The following is a 20,239-nucleotide window of genomic DNA, read 5'->3' on the forward strand; positions in this document are numbered from 1 at the left end:
GTGGTTTACAGCACGCTGCACGTCGCAAAAGTTTCAGGTTTCGAGAGAAATAGTTTCCAGCCTATATCTTCGGGATTATACTGTGCAAGCAATACTGCTATGCAAGCGATATTTCTGTGTGCTTCATATCGAGAAGTATCGCGAAAATGGTATGATATTCTGGCAAACCATGTGAAATTACAAATTTTCTTGTAATCCCAGAGACTGAAGATGAGTGTAGATGTCAAGCAAGCAAGCATGTCAGGGACAGAAACAGTAACGCCTTTGTGCTGAGGGGAACTGACCCACCTTTATACAACAGTTCTGAGGGTGACTTCGGTCCGCTGAGAGCAGTCTGGTCATATGTTGGGAGTGGATAACTTGTGACCATGGGCTGTGGTGGATGACTGCCTGACCTCACGTGAAATATCTAATGCTGCGAGGAGTACATTTGGTGCATGTGCTTACGCTGTCTGTCTTCACACTATATGCACGATTGTCTGTCGGTCAATAGCTATATGCATGATGCAAAAAGGGCCGATTTTGTATGGCGCAGGATACAAATTGTGTCTTCACTTATGGTACGTGGAGATCGGTTTCACACTGAGATATTCAAGCTTCCCTACTCAGTGGCAGAGGGTTATCATTGAGCAAGACTCTTTCCGCATATGACGATCTGTAGGCCACCTTTGCAGGGTGCAACTGAGAGTCTCGTATGCAGAAAGTAATAGTTGGTCAGTGCTTCCACACCAGCAGCATTTGGTGGGTAAATTTAGAATGCTTCATTCTTTCACAAGACATCCTTTGCGCTTGGACATAGGAGCCTCTACATAGGAGTTAGAACCTTTGCATGCTTGTTGAAGGCAGGACTTAACACTTTCCAGGGAGGGTAACACGTGATAGACAGTGTGCCACGTTAGGACCATCAGGAGGAATGCATTCGGCGATATTCTGGGATATTTTTCTAACCAGGTTCTGTTAGGACAAGAATTTCAGCGCAGGTAAGCTGAGAAAGTTCCTACAAAAGCGACTGTTAACTGTTTCTGTGACACTTAAACAATTTCTGGGAGGTGGACTTGGCTCTCATTTACATAGCCATGTGACATCAGTATAACATTGAGAACCTTTTACCTGTGGCTACGATGATGAGCCACTATGCGAACATTTCACAGCGATGCATAAGCCACGCTGGGCAGGTAAACATGTGCATGGCTAGATGCATCTCACATGTACCATTAGGATTGCTGTGAACAATGCACCCTGTGCTATTCTGAGGAGCATTGCAACAGATTTCTATAGTATGTTCAGGGAGAGAGACTTGGCTATTCTTAACATAGACATGTGATGTCAATATAACATTGAGAACCTCTTATCTGCACCTACGAGCCCACATCTCGTGGTCGTGCGGTCGCGTTCTCGCTTCCCACGCCCGGGTTCCCGGGTTCGATTCCCGGCGGGGTCAGGGATTTTCTCTGCCTCGTGATGGCTGGGTGTTGTGTGCTCTCCTTAGGTTAGTTAGGTTTAAGTAGTTCTAAGTTATAGGGGACTGATGACCATAGATGTTAAGTCCCATAGTGCTCAGAGCCATTTGAACCATTTTTTTGCACCTACGATGGTGAGTTGCTCAGCAGTTAGGTCTTCACTGGACCGCAGGTAGGGAGGTATCGCGCCAGCAACGGTAAACATGTGCGCTTGGCCCGAAGGCGTCTCGCAAGTGGGACCAGCGTAAGCACGTCGCCCAGTGTGTGCATCTTTGAGTTCTGAAGGGAGGGGGGGGGGGGGGGGGCAGTTTGCTGATATGTTGCGGCTGACGATAGTTTGAAAGCGTTTTTTACCTGCAATGAGTGTTTGTGCACTGCACTGTTTTTGGCTGTTTAAGCATTGTAAGTGTGTTTGCATAGCGTTACAATCGCATTATCTTTTGACAATTTCCTGAACAGGTGTGCAGGCTGTGCAATGCATTATATATACAGTTGACGATTAGCAAGCATGTTTGCAGAGCCTTTTACATGCATTATTTTGACAATTTACGAGTTCTTTGCGTCTCTTCACATCAGTACTGCATTATTTTGGCGATTTACGAGTAGTTTGCAGGTCTGTGGTCTATTTACTGTGACCCCAAGCACTCCAGGGTGAGTGTTTTGTATCAGTGCAATAAATAAACTATATGAAATCAGTCCCTAAATAAACTGTATGCATTATTTCGACGGTTTATAATTAGTGAGTGTGTCTGAAGAGCATTTGACATGCATTATTTTGACAATTTTCGTGCGGTTTGCGTATCTGCACATCAGTGAACTGCATTATTTCGGTGATTTACAAATAGTTTGCGGGTGTGTAGGCTGTGCAGTCCATTATTTTGGCCATTTACGAGTTGCTTTTGTGTCTGTGCATCAGTGTATGGAATTATTTCGCTGATTCACGAGTAGTTCGCAGCTCTGTAGGCTGTGTATGGTGACCCCAAGCACGACAGAGCGAGCGTTGTGTATGAATGTAATAATTATACTATGTGGAAGCCAACCCTAAATAAATTGTTCCAAAATAAATAAAGTACAGTCCTTCCTATCCAGCAGCCCAGCACAGGCTGAGTCGTTATCCCACCAATTCCAAGGAAGAGGTGGCGGTCTGGTGACATAGGTTAGTGGAGGTAGCCCAAATGACTTTTTTCCTACCATTTTCTCAGGTTAGTGTAGGTAGCCCAAGTGACCTTTTTTCTGCCAAAATTTGAACTTCCCACCATTCTTTTGGGGAGGGCAGGCAGGGGATTGGAGAGTGTTAGGTTAGTGGAGGTAGCCCCATCAACCTATTTTCCAGCCAAAATTTGAACCTCCCAGCATGACATTTGATATTGCCACTTCTATCGCCACCATCTTGGATCCGCCATCTTGAATAAATTTGGCAGCAATGCAGAGTGGGGCGACGCTCTCTTTCTGCCACTATTGGTGTGATGACACCCAAGAACACTTCACAGGCTAGCCTGCCAACTTCCACCTATATTTGATCCAACAGATAGGTCACACGTCCTGTTTAAAGCCACACCTCCAATCTGCACACTGCTGCCAGCGTGTCACATCCTCTCTGCTTGCCGCATGTGCTGTTATATCCCTGTTTGCCGCTGCTCTCACGCCCTCTTCTGCGCTGACGTCCTCCAGTTTCCCAGCAATGGAGGAGAGAGACATATGTGATTCAGATGCTGTGAATAACACATCGCCATAGGTGTTGGGGCTGCATGGCACAACCCTCCCCTCCTTAAAGCTGGAGCACATGGTGGCGGGAGTGGCAAGATATGAAAGGATTCCCCAACATCCTCATTCCCAGTGGTGATCTTCAACTTTCTGATGTGGTCGCTGGTTGATTTACGTGTGGAAAGGTCCTGAATCGGGCAGGGTAGTGGGGAAGTGATTTTCACCACGTCAAAATATATCCACTGGCAATAGTTTAAGCGAATAAAATAAAAGCCTTACCCTAAAATAAGTACACTTTTTCAGTAGATGCAAAGGCGGACTTGATGTACCTCAAGTGATCAAATCGTGCTGGCCTTAACCGCTGGATGTGCTACAAGGGACTGGATAAATAAATAAATAAATAAAGATAAGTGGAACTGTTTCATACATTCACGTTTATCGATTAGACGTCATGTGTCTCTGACAGTTCTATTTGCAGGACCTTCTATTCTTGAGAAATGGTTTTCTTCTGGCAGACTCATTGTTAATCCAGATAAGAAACTTGCTGGCAGATTAAAACCGTGTGACAGCCCAGGACTGAAACCACGGACCTTTGAGTTTTGCGGGCAAATACTCCGCAACTGTGCTACTCATGTACGACTGGCGACAAGCCCTCACAATTTTGCCTCCACTTCGCTCTGCTGCTTTGCAAACTTCACAGTAGTTCTCCTTCACACCTTAAGAAATTAGCACTTTGGACAGAAATGATATTGCAGTACAGCCTTAGCCAAAACCTGGAGGATTGTTTTCTGAATTAATTGCCGCTCTGTAGAGGAATTGTTGCTGGTTTGAAACTAACTGGCTGTTTCAGACGGGGACTCAGTCCCAGAAGTTTCGCATCAGTGCATGCTCTGCTGTAGAGTGAAACAATTCACTCGGGAAAATATCTCACTTTCCTGCAGTATACTTTCTTTCGGAAGTGTTGGTCCCGGAACAAGTAGAGGACATCTTAAGTGAAGTGTGGAAAGTAGGAGATGAGATGAAGCAGCAAAAAATGTGAGGGCGGGTCGTGAGTCCTGTCTGGGTGACTCAGTGTGAGCTGTAGTCCAACTTTTAGTTCTATTGTGCACACAGCTTAGATATCGCAAATTGGGCAAACTTCCTTCACCTGTTACAAACCTGAACAAGTCATTAACATCACTAACAGATATAAAATATGTTCGATTTCTTGTAACGCATGTTTAATTATTATTTAAAGCTTGATATGTATTCTTCAGAAATAGCAGTTCTGAAGTTTAAATTCTAAAAAGAGGGAAAGATTAAGCTTTAACGCCCCGTTGATCTTAGTAATTACTGGAATTTCATCTATTGTAAAATCATTTCAAACCATATGTCAGCACAGAACAGAGAAACTGTTCTGCAAGAAATCTTTAAAGTCATTTTATGTTATTTTTGTAATTTATCGCAACAAAAGACTTTCAGTTAAAAAAGCAAAGGTGCTCAATTCGTGTTCCAGTCTAGCACATAGCTTTTATATGCCAGGGAGTTTGAAATCGGCGTACACTCCACCGTTGAGTGAAAACCCATTCCAGATATTTTTATACATGATTTGCCATGCTGATTTCATTGGTTTTTAATTTTTTTAAATGAAGTTTACATGTTACAGGCGGCCGCTGTTGAATCATCGGCTACTGGCATATCAAACGCAGTTCCTGTCCTTTCATGACGACTTTAGCGCGCTATGCGAGGAGCAACATCCAAAGGCATCAGAGATGTTCGGTCTCGCCAACGCACTGTACTCCCTCTATCGTAACAGCTGGATTGAAACGGCACGAATCTTTAACGAAAACAATTCATCTTATTTCTACATTGTAGGTAAGTATATTACTGTTACTCACCACTTCATGTTTAAGACCTAACGACTGTTGACTGTGCACTAATTCGAGGAATAAAGTTCAAAACCCCATTCCGATGTCAAATTTTATATCTTCTGTAATTTCCAATGTTAGCAAGATAATTTCTGGTGTTGTTTTCATTATCAATTTTTCTGTTGGTTCACCGCTGTCCATTGTGATCTATTACCAGCCAACTACTTCATTTCGAAGTGTTACTGACTCCTGTGCTATACAGTTTCGAACAAAACTATGTGTACAAAATTTTAGTGTGTTCAGCGAAGAGAAGAAGAGACACATTTTTATGTGACATAAGTGTCACCGTTTTCCCACCAGGAAGGTTTTGACGCTAGAGATCTTCTGGGACAGAGCTGACACTGGCATGTGATGATTACTGTTTTGGAGATGTTGCTGAAAAGATAGTTCACTTACATTAATGTACAATTGCCATCTGCTCGCTAATGGTTGTGTAACACGGCAACCAGGTGTCTCATTAATAATGTCTGCAGCTTCAGCCAACCGGACAATTAGCGCTTGTGGATATCAGGATCGCATACACTAGACGCTTCATTTCCCACTGCAGAAGGGAATCCATGGGAGGCAGAAACATCTGTAAAACAACACCACACTTATGAGTGACGCAGAACATATCAGCAAAACAGAAGATGTTATAGAAGAGAAAAATATCATTAAATTAATCGGTGATCCCACAGTGAGATACCAAAGAAACATACAGAAACTTCGAAGAATCCTCAAACTTACCATTACAAATGCTCGCATCAAATAAAACACAAATCTTTTCCCAAGATATGTAACTGTAACTGTCCAATTAGACCAGTAATTAACTTCAAATACGTGCCATCTTACCACATAGTTAGACACATTCATACAGTACTTCTAAATTGTACACTTTCAGGAAAACAAAACACAAATGAACTGATAAAAAATAGCACATAAATATTCGAACAGCAAACCTGCGACTAATTCAAACCACATCTATTTACACATGTATTCCAGAGGGAGATACAATCAGTATTACTGAAGAACAGCTGCAGAAAGAAGGGAATGTAAGAAATGTCCACATGGGTGAAATTAAAGCCATCCTAATGGCTCTAACAGACCTGAAATACTTCGCTTTCAGCAAGGCGTTCTAGCCACAAAAAGATAGCTCACCAATGGGGTCACCCATCAGTGCTCTACTTGCAAACATATTTCTGAACTACACTGACCAGGAAATATTCAAAGAAACTATATATCCAAAGTAGTTCAACCTTATACACTTACACCACTATGTGGACGACATCATTTGATTGATAGGCAAAACAGACACACAGATAAAATAACTACGCATTCACATAAATGCAGTTCATTCAGAAATAAAACTTATCAATGAGACAGAAGCAGACATGTAACTTACTTTGTGTGACATCATTATACACAGAATCAACAAAAAATGCAATCTTGTAATATTCAGAAAACCAACAGCCACAATTACAACAATTTACAAACTTTCCGGTCACCCTCTACCACACAAACTCCAAAGTTTAAGAAACATGCTACATAGACTCCATAGTATTCCCCTGGACAAACTCAAATACACATACGAACTAAACACAGTACACCATATAACAGAGACAATGGGTACAACGTACAAATAATAAACAAACTGAACAACAAAATAAAGAAGCAAATTAAAAAAGAACAAACCAGCCACGACAGATAACGAGGAACACAAACATTTGACAAACACAGGAAATCAGGAACACCTTACAAAGCACACATACTAACATACAGCAACAAAAAGTCCACAATGCGGTGATCATTTTTAAGAAATAAGGGCTATGAACATAACTGTACACAAACAACACTGTACAGAAAAATCCTAAATCCAAGTAGACATCAACAGACAAATTTTCCAAATCTTGAATCTACCGATTAACATGTAGATCATGTTTACAAAGGCTAATCATGCAATCTTTGGAAACGAGATATTCTCAACACCTCAGAGTCTTAAAAAGTCAAGGTAGACACTCCATTTTTGCTGATATATTTATACAAGAAAACCGCCACCGAAACAACAATGAGACTGATCTTAAGATCCTCAGCGAAAGCAATAGTGTCTATCGAGAACGGTCACATACAAAAATTAATGATATGAGGAAAGAAAGCCTTGAATGAAAACAGAGTACTGTGTGACAAAACCGTGTGTGGAACAGTCGATGGACTATACAAAGACACTTCCTCACACGTTAATTAAACACACTCAATATCCAAAAACATCTGTTATCTCAATCCCACTCCAACCCTCCACTCTTTACAGCTCTCTCCGCCACTGTCTCTGTCTCACTCTACCTGTCTCTGTCATTTTTACACACACACATGCACAAGCATCAGTCCTCCTCAGCTGTGATCCCAATACTGTTCACACGAAACAATGAAAGTTAGCATCACATGAAACATAAAGGAAGCAATGAACGCTTGAGAAAGGATAAAAACGTAATTCCTCTCAATGAATATGGAGACACAAGGATCTACTCAAATCATGTGTTGTGAAAAATACTTGTGAAATAAACTGTGAGCATCAAATCACATAAAAATGGATGAAAACAATGTAATGAGTAGCATTAGGAAGATATATCCTGCAGAGATACACAAAAGGGTGGAAAATGCAGGTACAGTAAAATATAGTGCAACAAGGGTTACTACAACAACTTCATCAGTAACTGACCATGTGGCCACAAATATGGACAGGGAAAAATGTGATGTAGCTGTAAAAGATATCGGACTATCAGACCATCTTTGTCAAATAACAACACTAAAATCAGGCATCGAATCATTCCCTAAACTACAAGCCTACAAACAACCTCTATCAGAAATCAAAATAAAAGATTTTTGAAAAGCACTAGAAAAACAAAGCTGGGAAACCAATGTGAATATGAAATTCTCTAAATTATCCACATTGTTTAAACTGAACTTTGAAAAGGCATTTCCAAAAGCAGGTATGTCTGTATCAACATCTCACAAAACAGATGGATAACAGCAGGTATTAGAAGTACTTCCAAACACTTATACGCCTCAGTTCCATGAAAAAGATTTGGAATGATCCAGAATTCTTAAGTTTCTATTAAAAAATCAAAGATATTTATAGGAAGGTGGTGACTGCTGCAAAATAATATATAATGCACAGAATAAAAGCAAAGTAGTCTGGGATGTTATAAAAAAGGAAATGGGGAGAGGCAAACAAACGTAGAATAACATACTGCTAAGGGAGAAGGGTAAGGTAATAAATGATTCACAACACTTAGCAAAATATATAAACGAGCATTTTTCAAGTATTGCAGAGAAGTTACAGCAAAAAATCCCCCAAAACAAATATAACACCTTTAAATAATGTTGCACTAAATACAATGATGTTGCTTCCAACCACAGAGAATGAAGTCAATAAAACTGTTCAAAAACTAAAAAATAAAAAGTCAGCAGGCTTAGATGAAGTACCAATGTGTGTACTGACACTTAAAAAAGGTCCCTTAACAAATATAATAAATGAATCCTTCACATCAGGGACAGAGCAGTTCAAACAGGCAAAAGTTGTACCTTTGCTGAAGACATAGAAAATTACCGGCCCATTTCCCTGCTGTCACCATTCTCAAAAATAATAGGAGCAATTATGAAATACAGACTAACGAATTACCTGAATAAATACAATCTTTTAAGCTAATCACAGTTTGGTTTCCGAAGTGGCAAAAATACGGAGTCAGACATTGTAAAAGTCACAAAAGTTGTACTTGATGTTCTTGATAAAGTTTAGTGTTCACAGACATATTTTTGGATCTTTCTAAGGCGTTTGACACAGTAGACCACAAGAGTCTATTAAATAAACTAGGAGCATTAGGAAGAAGAGGAGTAGCTAATGACTGGTTTTGATCATCCTTAACAGGCAGCGCACAAAGAGTAGAGATAACACATACTTCAAATAGATCTAAACATTTAGTAAAACACTTATCAGAAACAAAATACATTAATATAGGAGTCCCGCAAGGTAGCATATTAGGACCAATACTATTCCTGATATACATAAATGACTTTCCCAGTAGCGTTACTCATGGTGAAAAAATTCTCTTTGCTGATGACAGCAATATTTTAGTCACTGAGAAAACAAGAGAACTCCTTGCTGAGAAAGCAAATGAAACTCTCAAGGAAGTTTACGATTGGTCAATAGGCAATAAAGTGACACTGAACATAAATACTTATTTATTTATTTATATTTATTTACTTATTCCATGTGATCTGTTGGTTCACAGTGTGTTGCAGATGTCGGAAAATATCAGTCAACATTTTTAACATATATTAACATATAGTATACTAAAATATTATATTGCAAAGATTGGTTAAGTTTACTTCACTCCAATTGCTCAATGTTTTCAATTTAACATAAATAGCAAGATTACTGTTCTAAGTATTAATTTATAGAGTAAAAACAGAGACACAACAAATATGACTTCACGATTTTGCTAAATTTTATTTTGTCTTCTATGGACATAATACTAGTGGGAAGATTGTTGAACAGTTGGAGGCCCATGTGGAAAGCTCCCTTTTTACACAGTTGAGTGTTTGTACGTAAAACATGCAAATTTGGGTTTTTCCTGGTGTTGTGTTTATGTATTTCATTATTTTTTACTACTCTGGACTCAGTTGGCACTATGTGGTTTCTGAAAAATTTTAGAGTGTCAAGAATGTATAGGCAAGGCAGTGTAAGGATTTCCAACTTTCTGAAAATGAGTTTGCAGGAGTCTCTGGGTTTGTTCCCATTAATAATCCTCATTTCTCTCTTCTGGATTTTGAATGTGCTCAGAGCAGTTGGAAAGTTTCCCCAGAATATCACATCATATTTTAGGTGGGCTTGTATGTAAGTGTAGTATGCACTGCTTAATGTTTTCAGACTAGCACATGATTTCAGCACACTCAATGCATAACAGTCAGTACTAATTCTGGCATTTACTTTTCCTGTATGTGTATTCCATTTCAGGTTACCTTGAACCATCACATGTACGAATTTGAAAACAGTGTCCATATCTATTGGATGGTTATTTACAGTGACAAGTGGCTGAAATGAATTTGCATTTTGTCTTGTGTGAAAGTTCATGGAAGCTGTCTTTTTTGTGTTGATAGTTAATTTGTTGATTTTAGCCCAGTTGCTGAGTTGTTCAGTTGCCAAGTTCACAGCATTTTGCACAGCCTCTAAATTCTCCCCTTTGAGGAGTACAGTTGTGTTGAGAGGTGGCATGAGCCCCTCTCATATTTCTATCTTAGTCTGAGTAATTCGATTTTCCTCTCCAATTGCATGCGGCGAAAAGTTGCTATTCCTTCACACGCGGACTTCCCACGCAGCATCTCTCGTCACCCGGGTGGTCCGGTGACAGGCGAGTTCTGCTGAGCTTGAAAGTGTTAAGCGGACAGGTGTGAGGGAGTCGAGTGGACGCCGACATTGTCATAAGAGCGGGAGCGACACGCCGAAAGGGCCCAGAAGGAGCGGCTGGGCTAGAGATTCCGTTACTTTGCAGAAACTTAGTGAAAACAGTTTCTGGCGGGCTACCAGCGAGGCGTGGGAATGACTTGTGTTCCCAGGCAGTCTTGGTGGGTAAATTCTCGCATTTTCTGCAAAATCGTAACTGTGATTAGCTTGTTCAGGGCATAGCTCCGTGACGTAGCAAAATTGGCGCCATGAATCTCCATTTTCCGCCGGTTTTGGAGTTGCTGACTGGAACGTTTAACCATGGACACTGTCGTGGGGACAGGATTGTTCTGTGTTCGGCTTGTACGGGTCCTCTTGAGAGAGTTGGAGTAGGTTACAAGTCTGAGCTCTCGCTGCTCTGGACAGCCTGCCTTCCGTTGGCTGTCAAATATACTTTTATTTAATTGAAACTGTTTGACAAAGTGGCTGAAGTTTCGACTTCAACGTAACTTTCCGAGTACAGTTGGCAATTGAGCGTTCTGCGTACAAGCGGCCTATGTTGTCTGTCTCGAGCAGTTTTGGCTAAAGTTGACTGTATCGGAGCTACTGTGTGACTTCGCTTGTTAAAATCAATCATTGTACTGTCAGTGACTGTGTGGTGGGTCTTCTTCGTCTCCCTCATAGGGTCATTTATATTGCTAGGAAATCTTTAGTCTGGAACAACCAGACCAGAACAATTTCTTTCGGGCTATACTCGAGATATTATCATCACCACGACGGGATGTCGAAGCAACCAGCCATCGCCTCCAGTACGCCAGATCGTGTCCTTGCAGTGAAGAAGACAGCTTGGTAATGTACGTCCGCAGCACCAGCAAAGCAGGCAATTTTGCTAGGTGATAATCAGAGCTCAGCAGAGCGGGCCTGTTCGTCTTTTCTAACTTTCTTCTGTCTTGGATGTTCATTGTCTGAGTTCTCACTACTGTAGCAGCAATTAATGTTGGGTTGGCTGTGTGTTTCTCTTAAGATATGAGTTGCAAGGAATTGGCTCCACATACCACTTTGTCTTAAATGTCACAATCTAGTTTATGGACAACTTAACCTTCACAGCATTTATTTGAGTATCCAATTTGATGTATTGTAAATGTTTCATGTGTTTTGTTTATTATTTTGAGTTTAGTTATATTAAATCAAATTGTTATTTTGGACAGAACTTTCATTCTGTTAATTGGTAGAGCAACGCTTTCATTTCTCACTACGATCATGAAACTTTCCTTTATTTAACTTATTTATCAAGTTAAATTATTGCAGATGCAAACTCTTTTCTACTCCACTTGCAGGGTCGATTACAGACAGTTCGCGTTTCTTTTTAATACAAGTGCAACAGTAAAAGTCGGAGTTAGAATAGGGGAGGGGGGGGCCTTAGAGCATCATTTATGTATGAAGATTCTAGACGAATTTAGTGTTAAATACACTGCTAGCCCCGGCACCTCGCAGTGTTGTTAGCAAATATTATTGTTTTGTGTGCATCTACATTCAGGCTCATGTCATTAACATACAGGAGGAAACGTAGAGGTCCCAGTACTGATCCCTGTGGTTCACCTTGCTTTACAGTTTTATTACCCAATAGGATTTCGGTTATTGAGTTGGTTTGTCTGTTAGTGTATTTCATGCTGACTCTCTGCATCTGATTGGTTAGGAGTGTAGCAGTCCCATTGTTTGCAATTCGCCTGATATCATAGTGTTCAATTTTTTCCAGCAACTCCGTGAATTTCAGTTTCAAGAGGAAAAATGACAATGTTAAATTAACTGTAGATGACACCTCTATAGACTGTGTAACAAATGCAAAATTTCTAGGAATCAATATTGATTCTCAGTTGAAGTGGCGTGAACACACAAAGGTACTTGCAGCAGAATGTCATCAGCATGTTATGCTTTTAGAATCCTATCTTCAGTGTGTAACATGCAGTGTCTTTTAGTTACATAATATTCATATGTACAATCAATTCTTAGATATGGCATTCTTTTTCGGGGAACAAATGCACAGTATATGGACACAATTTTCAGATTCCAGAAAAGAGCCATAAGAATAATAACCAAAAATATTTGTCGAGCTCATTGTAAAGATCTGTTCAAAACACTGGAGATTTTAACTGCTCCATGTGAATACATTTACAAGTCAGTTTTAAACATCAAAAATAACATTGATAATTACTGCACAAACAGCTCTGTCTATGACCATGCAACAAGAGATACATTCAAGTTACATTTACCAAGAAAAAATAAACATAAAACTCAAAACAGCATTTTCTACCAAGGAATAAAACTGTACAATAGATTACCAAAAGAGATTAAAGAAATTGCAAAAATAACTTATTTAAAAAGACAGCTAAAAAGTACCTAGTATGCAATACATTTTATACATTGAAGGATTACTTAGCTAAAACAGAATAGGGGTTTGATAAAAAAAATGTTATACAAATAAATAATAATAATAATGATTATAAAATATCCAACATTCACATAACACTTTCACTTTATGTTGTTTTCCTTCTTTTTTCCTTTCTAGAAATATTTACCCCCAAGTTATGCATAGCACAATACTAACACCTCTTCCTCTTTCTGTGCTCAACATCTCACTCATTAAGGAGGGATACTGACACAGTTTTTCAGGTTACCGAATGGGAAATTGTGCTACAGAGAATGGCTCTGAGATCACTAGTGTGTGTGTGTGTGTGTGTGTGTGTGTGTGTGTGTGTGTAGTGAGTGAAGTGTTATGAAACAATGTGTGTATAGAGTAAAATGTTCTTGGGTTTCCAACTGCGTCAATTGCTTAAAACTACACGAGCTTTCGGCCAAGCACTCCTTGGCCATTGTCAAGTGAATGATTGCCAGTGGGCTGTTGATGCGCCCTTATATACGCTAGCTGCCGGCTGTGACGTCACTGGTGCCCGTGTCATTGCCATTTATGCGCATGTTTTGAGGGGCGTTTGATGTTCCCTCTTCAATCGCGCAATCGCTGGATCCCACGCAGCACTGAGCTGCAAGCCACCGTCTCTATTCAGGGTGTTTGCGGTAATTTTTATTTCTATAGCTTCCTTTATTAAACTGTCTCAGAAGCCGTTAGTGCGAGCCACGACAGAGGTATCATCAAATTTTATGTGGTGACCGTTTTCTAATGCATGCTCAGCTAACGCAAATTTCTCTGGATAGCGTAGGCGATAATACCTCTCATGTTCTTTCCTGGGTTGGTCCACAGTGCGCACTGTTTGTCCAATGTACTTCTGGCCACACTCACAAGGTATTTCGTAGACTCCAGGTCTTCTGAGACCTACTGCGTCTTTAAACGGTCTAAGTAATTGACGGATTTTCGTTGGAGGCCTGAAGATTGATTTGATATTGTGTCTTTCCAACAGGTGGCTTATCTTGCCCCACACAGAGCCACAGAATTTGAGAGAAGCAAGTTTGTGTGTAAATGTGTGTGAAATCTTATGGGACTTATCTGCTAAGGTCATCAGTCCCTAAGCTTACATACTACTTAACCTAAATTATCCTAAGGACAAACACACACTCCCATGCCCAAGGGAGGACTCGAACCTCTCCCAGGACCAGCCGTACAGTTCATGACTGCAGCAGTAGGGGGACGAAGTATGTAGCAGGCAACGCTGCATTGTTGCCAAATTTATTCAAGATGGCGGCGATGACGTCATCCAAGATGGCGGCATGTAGACTAGGCAACATCGCATGACATCATCCAAAGATGGCGGATTTTGGCGGGAAAATATGGCAAATTGTGCTATGTCCACCAACCTAACCTTCAGAAAAAATGGCGGGAAGTTTGAATTTTGGCGGGAAAATAGCCCTATTGTGCTATGTCCACTAACCTAAGCGTCCAGAAGAAAATATGGTGGGAAGTTTGAATCCAACAGGATAATGCATGCAAAAAACCGTACTTTTCTTTATTATTATTGATTATCATTCATTAACATTCATCATCATTCATTATCATTCATTATCATTCATTATCATGCACTATCATTTATTAACATTCATTATTATTTATTATCATTTATTATTATTTATTATTATTGACCTGCCTCCACTAGAAAACTCCCTCCCAATTCAAATTCCTGCACGATAATGGCTGCAAAACCTTACTTTTGTTTATTATTATTGATTATCATTTATTAATATTCATTATCATTCATTGTCATTTATTATCATTTATTATCATTCATTATCAGTTATTATTATAGGCCTACCTCCACTAGAAAATTGCGCCAAATTCAAATTCCAACACGATATTCTCTCCAAAACTGTACTTCTATGTATTATTATCATTTATTATTTATTCAAGATGTCCGATTTTCTCGGTGAGAAACCCATTCTCCTTACATCCATAACAAAAATCTATCAAAGGTCAAATCCCCAACACCATAATTGATCACATGTACGAGCTTTCTCCATCAGTTATCTTTTTTCACTGGTAGCCTATCATAATCGCGTCAAATAATAAACTGCACTTATAGTGACGTAATTCACGTCCTTTGATTTTGCAGGGGGAAGGGACTGAAGACTTTATTTCAAGCAGTACGGTCATCACTTGTTCTCCAACACAGTCAGCACACACATCTTTGATATCGCAGTGCAGTCACCACGACGTCTGCGCTCCAACTGAATTAGTTCAAATCCTCGCCACCCCCTCGCCACCCCCTGGCCAGCGCGCGGAGACACTGGCTATGCCTGCCAGGTGTGGCGGGGGGGGGGGGGGGTGAGCCCAGTGATTGCTCCCACATCGTAAACATGTTTTCGCTGGACATGCTGGAACTTGTCGAGTTTGACGTCACAGCGGCCCCTTGTCCGCCCCCCACATGTATTCGTCGCCTCCACACGTTTCCTGCCAAAACTGTCTCCCTCCGAGCTGAATCACACAACGGTCGGCCGTTTCCCTGCAACACTTTCGGCTCCACGTTCAAATCTGTCGATGCCGGCCTAACACAGCCGTTCGCCACGTGTCCCTATGCGAGTAATAGTGGAGTAATAGTAATATTTCTGACTCGTGATCTGATGTGATCATTGGGCACTAGACGTGTCCGCAGGGCTATATTGGGCTCGTATAATAGAAAGGAAAAGTTTTACGATTGGGGTAGAGATACCTCAGCGTAAGGTGACCGGGGAGATGGATGTATGTCCGACAGGACGGAAAAGTAAGCGATCTAAGGTTATTGCCCGTTTTTAAGTGCTGAACGTTCTAGTCTTAGGAGTGTGTGTGTGTTTATGTTCTCTCTCCCTCCCTCTCTCTCTCTCTTTCTCTCTCTCCGATCATGGACTCTAGAACAATACTTTACACATGATAGATTGGATGATTTGCTTAAAAATCTATCGAACTACGCAGTGCTACACTTTTGGCGGCAAAGTTGCTCGGCAGTGGAAACTGCCATGACTGTATAACAGCACCTTTGGACCGCACTAGAACGCCCGCTAATTGACTCGCTATCGCGCGCGCGTAATAACTGTACAATCGCTGCGCCGCCGCCCCGCGAGAACGCTCGCTAATTCACTCTCACCACCCCGCTATATTAAATAATTCCATTTACAATTTCATATACATATTCAAACGTGTTCAACTCCCTAATTTCAACTACTTTTCGAGGACCAGACTACCACCTCCGCCTCCTCCTAGGAACCAGCGCCAAGTTTGAAATCAGCCAGTAAACAAAGCTCATTTGCACTTCCGCCACCAACCTAAGAAAATTGTTTCAAACTAAGCGACCAGCACTCAACCTCTTCCTACACGTTTCTGGTAAATGGACTCACCCTGCACTACGTCCACGAATTTACTTTATTTAGGAATGGAGTATATGTATCACTCCGACATGTCCCACATCATACAGACCTGCAAAAAACTCCTACATAACTCATTTATAATTTTCTACACACACGCTTGCTAATTGTAAACAGTTAAAAATAACTCATAGCACAGCCTACAGACATGCGAACCGCTCGTAAATAATGCAAAACATTTACCTCCAAATACCCAAACAACTGCTAATTTTCGGAAATAATTTCAGTGCATGGGGGAAGGAGTGTACTTTATTTATTTGCAACATATCTTTTTGAAACTTTTACTTCTCATAGTTTTCGATATGTAAGGCTGACATAAGGCAGTTTCTGAACTCCAGTAGTGCACTACACTTGGCAACACAACCACACCCATCAAGATATTCATTCCAATCCAGACCTGTAACTCCTCTACAGATAAATTTGTGCAGTTATTTGTCTGCTCACTCACACTCTGACCAGATTGCCGTTATTGCGCATAAACACCTCAGACTGCGCTGTGCTGCTTGGGGAAGTAAGGAAGGGCTGGACTCTATTTATTTGGAGGCCTTTTATTTAGTTGTGGAGTATATTTGTCACAAAACATCCGCACTGATCCCACTGTGGTCATCTGACACAGGCCACAAACACGTAAACAACTCCTAATTTCACCACACAATACCAAACAGCTCTTAAATAATGCGGTACACAATATCATCAGACGAGCTCTGTACTCTTAAACTCCCCAAATAAAGCACTGCACAGTGCACAGACATGCTCTCAAAATAGTCCAACATACGCTCCCAAACACCACCAGCTGCCAAACCGACCAAAAGTCTCTACTCGGCCTCCCCCAAACATGACCTTAACACAGTCGCATTCACACCTATCACTGGAGAAATTGATATCGCCCATGTGCCTTAGATTACGCTCCAAGGCAGGCTGCGTGCACGTGCCAAGTTCATCTTCCGAGCGCTCATGACAGCCGACACATGTGAAAGCTGCCTCCACGTCTATTGCCCAATGATCACACAAGATCTTGAGTCAGAAATAATACTATTACTCCATCAGGTCTATATAAAAAATCATAGTTATTAGCAGCCGGTACATCCTACAAGCAAACAGATACTTATATACAGCAGCATCCATTCCTAAATAAAGTAAATTCGTGGATGTAATGCAGGGTGAGTCCGTTTACCAGAAATGTGTAGGAAGAGGTTGAGTGCTGGTGGCTTAGTTTGAAACAATTTTCTTAGGTTGGTGGCGGAAGCGCAAGTGAGCTTTGTTTACTGGCAGATTTCAAACTTGGCGCTGGTTCCTAGGAGGAGGCGGAGGTGGTGGTTTGGTCCTCGAAAAGTAGTTGAAATTAGGGAGTTGAACGCGTTTGAATATGTATATGAAAATGTGAATGGAATTATTTAATATAGCGGGGTGGTGAGAGTGAATTAGCGAGCGTTCTCGCGACGAGCAAACGCGCTGTTATACGGTCATGGTGGATTCCACTGTCGGTCAAACTCTGGCGCCAAACGTATCCTTTGTACGGCACGCGGTCGACAGGAAACATCGTGTCCGGTGTTAAGTGCTGGCGGGCGCGGCCAACCGTTTGTGGCGGGACACTCGGGCGCCGCTCGCCGCCGCCCACCTGTCGCACTGGCCGTGGGCGCATGCTTGACGTCAGCGGGCCAGGGAGCAGGCTCAGCCGGCCGCACGTACGTCAGCTGCGCTCTGGAGTTTCGCTGTGTGAGCATGGAGAAGTCACTTGGGACACAACTGCATGACCGTAATGTGTGAAATAAGGAGTCATTTTCCTGGTATTTACTGAAGGCTATGTCCGTCGCGTGTATGGAGGGTGTGTGACGTAAGCGGGGCGGCGGGGCAGCGATTCTACAGTTATTACGCGCGCGCGAGAGCGAGTCAATTAACGGGCGTTCTAGTGCGGTCCAAAGGTGCTGTTATACAGTCATGGCAGTTTATACTGTCGAGCAGATTTTCAAGCAAATCATCCAATCTATCATGTGTAAAGTATTGTTCTAGAGTCCATGATCGGTGAGAGAGAGAGAGAGAGAGAGAGAGAGAGAGAGAGAGAGAGAGAGAGAGAGAGAGAGAGGGGGGGGGGGGGAGAGAACATAAACACACACACACTCCTAAGACTAGAACGTTCAGCACTTAAAAACCTTAGATCGCTTACTTTTCCGTCCTGTCAGACATACATCCATCTCCCCGGTCACCTTATGCTGAGGTATCTCTACCTCAACCGCAAAACTTTTCCTTTCTATTATACGAGCCCAATATAGCCCTGCGGACACGTCTAGTGCCCAATGATCACACCAGATCACGAGTCAGAAATAATACTACTACGCCACTATTACTCGCATAGGGACACGTGCCGAAGGCTGTATTAGGCTGGCATCGACAGGTTTGAACGTGGAGCCGAAAGTGTTGCCGGGAAACGGCCGACCGTTGTGTGATTCAGCTCAGAGGGAGACAGTTTTGGCAGGAAACGTGTGGAGGCGATGAATACACGTGGTGGGAGGACAAGGGGCCGCTCTGACGTCAAACTCGATAAGTTCCAGCATGTCCAGTGAAAACATGTTTACGATGTGGGATCGATCGCTCGGCTCTCCCCCCCGCCCCCCCCCCCCCCCCCCGCCTCACGTGGCAGGCATAGCCAGTGTCTCCGCGCGCTGGCCAGGGGGTGGCGAGGATTTGAACTAATTCAGTTGGAGCACGGAAGTCGTGGTGACTGCACTGCGATATCAAAGATGTGTGTGCTGACTGTGTTGGAGAACAAGTGATGACCGTACTGCTTGAAATAAAGTCTTCAGTCCCTTCCCCCTGCAAAATCAAAGGACGTGAATTACGTCACTATAAGTGCAGTTTATTATTTGACGCGATTATGATAGGCTACCAGTGAAAAAAGATAAGTGACGGAGAAAGCTCGTACATGTGATCAATTATGGTGTTGGGGATTTGACCTTTGATAGATTTTTGTTATGGATGTAAGGAGAATGGGTTTCTCACCGAGAAAATCGGACATCTTGAATAAATAATAAATGATAATAATACATAGAAGTACAGTTTTGGAGAGAATATCGTGTTGGAATTTGAATTTGGCGCAATTTTCTAGTGGAGGTAGGCCTATAATAATAAATGATAATGAATGATAATAAATGATAATAAATGACAATGTATGATAATGAATGTTAATGAGTGATAATGAACTATAATAAACAAAAGTACAGTTTTGCTGCCATTGTCGTGTAGGAATTTGAATCTGGATGGTATTTTCTAGTGGAGGCAGGTCAATAATAATAAATAATAATAAATGATAACAAATAATAATAAATGATAATGAATGATAATGAATGATTATGAATGACAGTGAATGATAGTGAATGTTAATAAATGATAATAAATGATAATGAATGTTAATGAATGATAATCAATAATAATAAGCAAAAGTACGGTTTTTTGCATGCATTATCCTGTTGGATTCAAACTTCCCACCATTTTTTCTTCTGAACACTTAGGTTAGTGGACATAGCACAATTGGGCTATTTTCCCGCCAAAATTCAAACTTCCCGCCATTTTTTCTGATGGTTAGGTTAGTGGACATAGCACAATTAACCTATTTTCCCGCCAAAATCCGCCATCTTGGATGACGTCATGCAATGTTGCCAAGTCTACATGCCGCCATTTTGGATGACATCATCGCCGCCATCTTGAATAAATTTGGCAACAATGCAGTGAGGCCTGACACATACTTAGTCCCCCTACTTGCAGCGCCTTAGACTGCTCCGGTAATCCTGACGGCAAAGCAAGTTTCTTTTCCTGCTCTTCGTCGGTGGTCTTATTCTGATATTTCTCAGAAATCACGTCTTTCACTTAATGGGCGCTGTAGCCATTATTCCTGAAAACCTTGCGTAGGTGGCTCA

At 41.5% G+C, this 20,239-nt stretch overlaps 1 protein-coding gene across 1 annotated transcript in view; it reads left to right on the forward strand.

The window, feature by feature from the left end:
* Window positions 1–20,239, forward strand: part of LOC124598977 — a gene marked incomplete at its 3' end in the record, with an annotated part of 199,740 nt that overhangs the window by 128,862 nt on the left and 50,639 nt on the right. The window contains exon 6 of the mRNA XM_047136038.1: window positions 4,810–5,018. Coding sequence (XP_046991994.1) covers window positions 4,810–5,018 — 209 coding nt within the window. The remainder of the gene's footprint in view (window positions 1–4,809; window positions 5,019–20,239) is intronic.

Source organism: Schistocerca americana, chromosome 1 (assembly GCF_021461395.2).
Source record: "Schistocerca americana isolate TAMUIC-IGC-003095 chromosome 1, iqSchAmer2.1, whole genome shotgun sequence".
Lineage (NCBI taxonomy): Eukaryota > Metazoa > Arthropoda > Insecta > Orthoptera > Acrididae > Schistocerca > Schistocerca americana.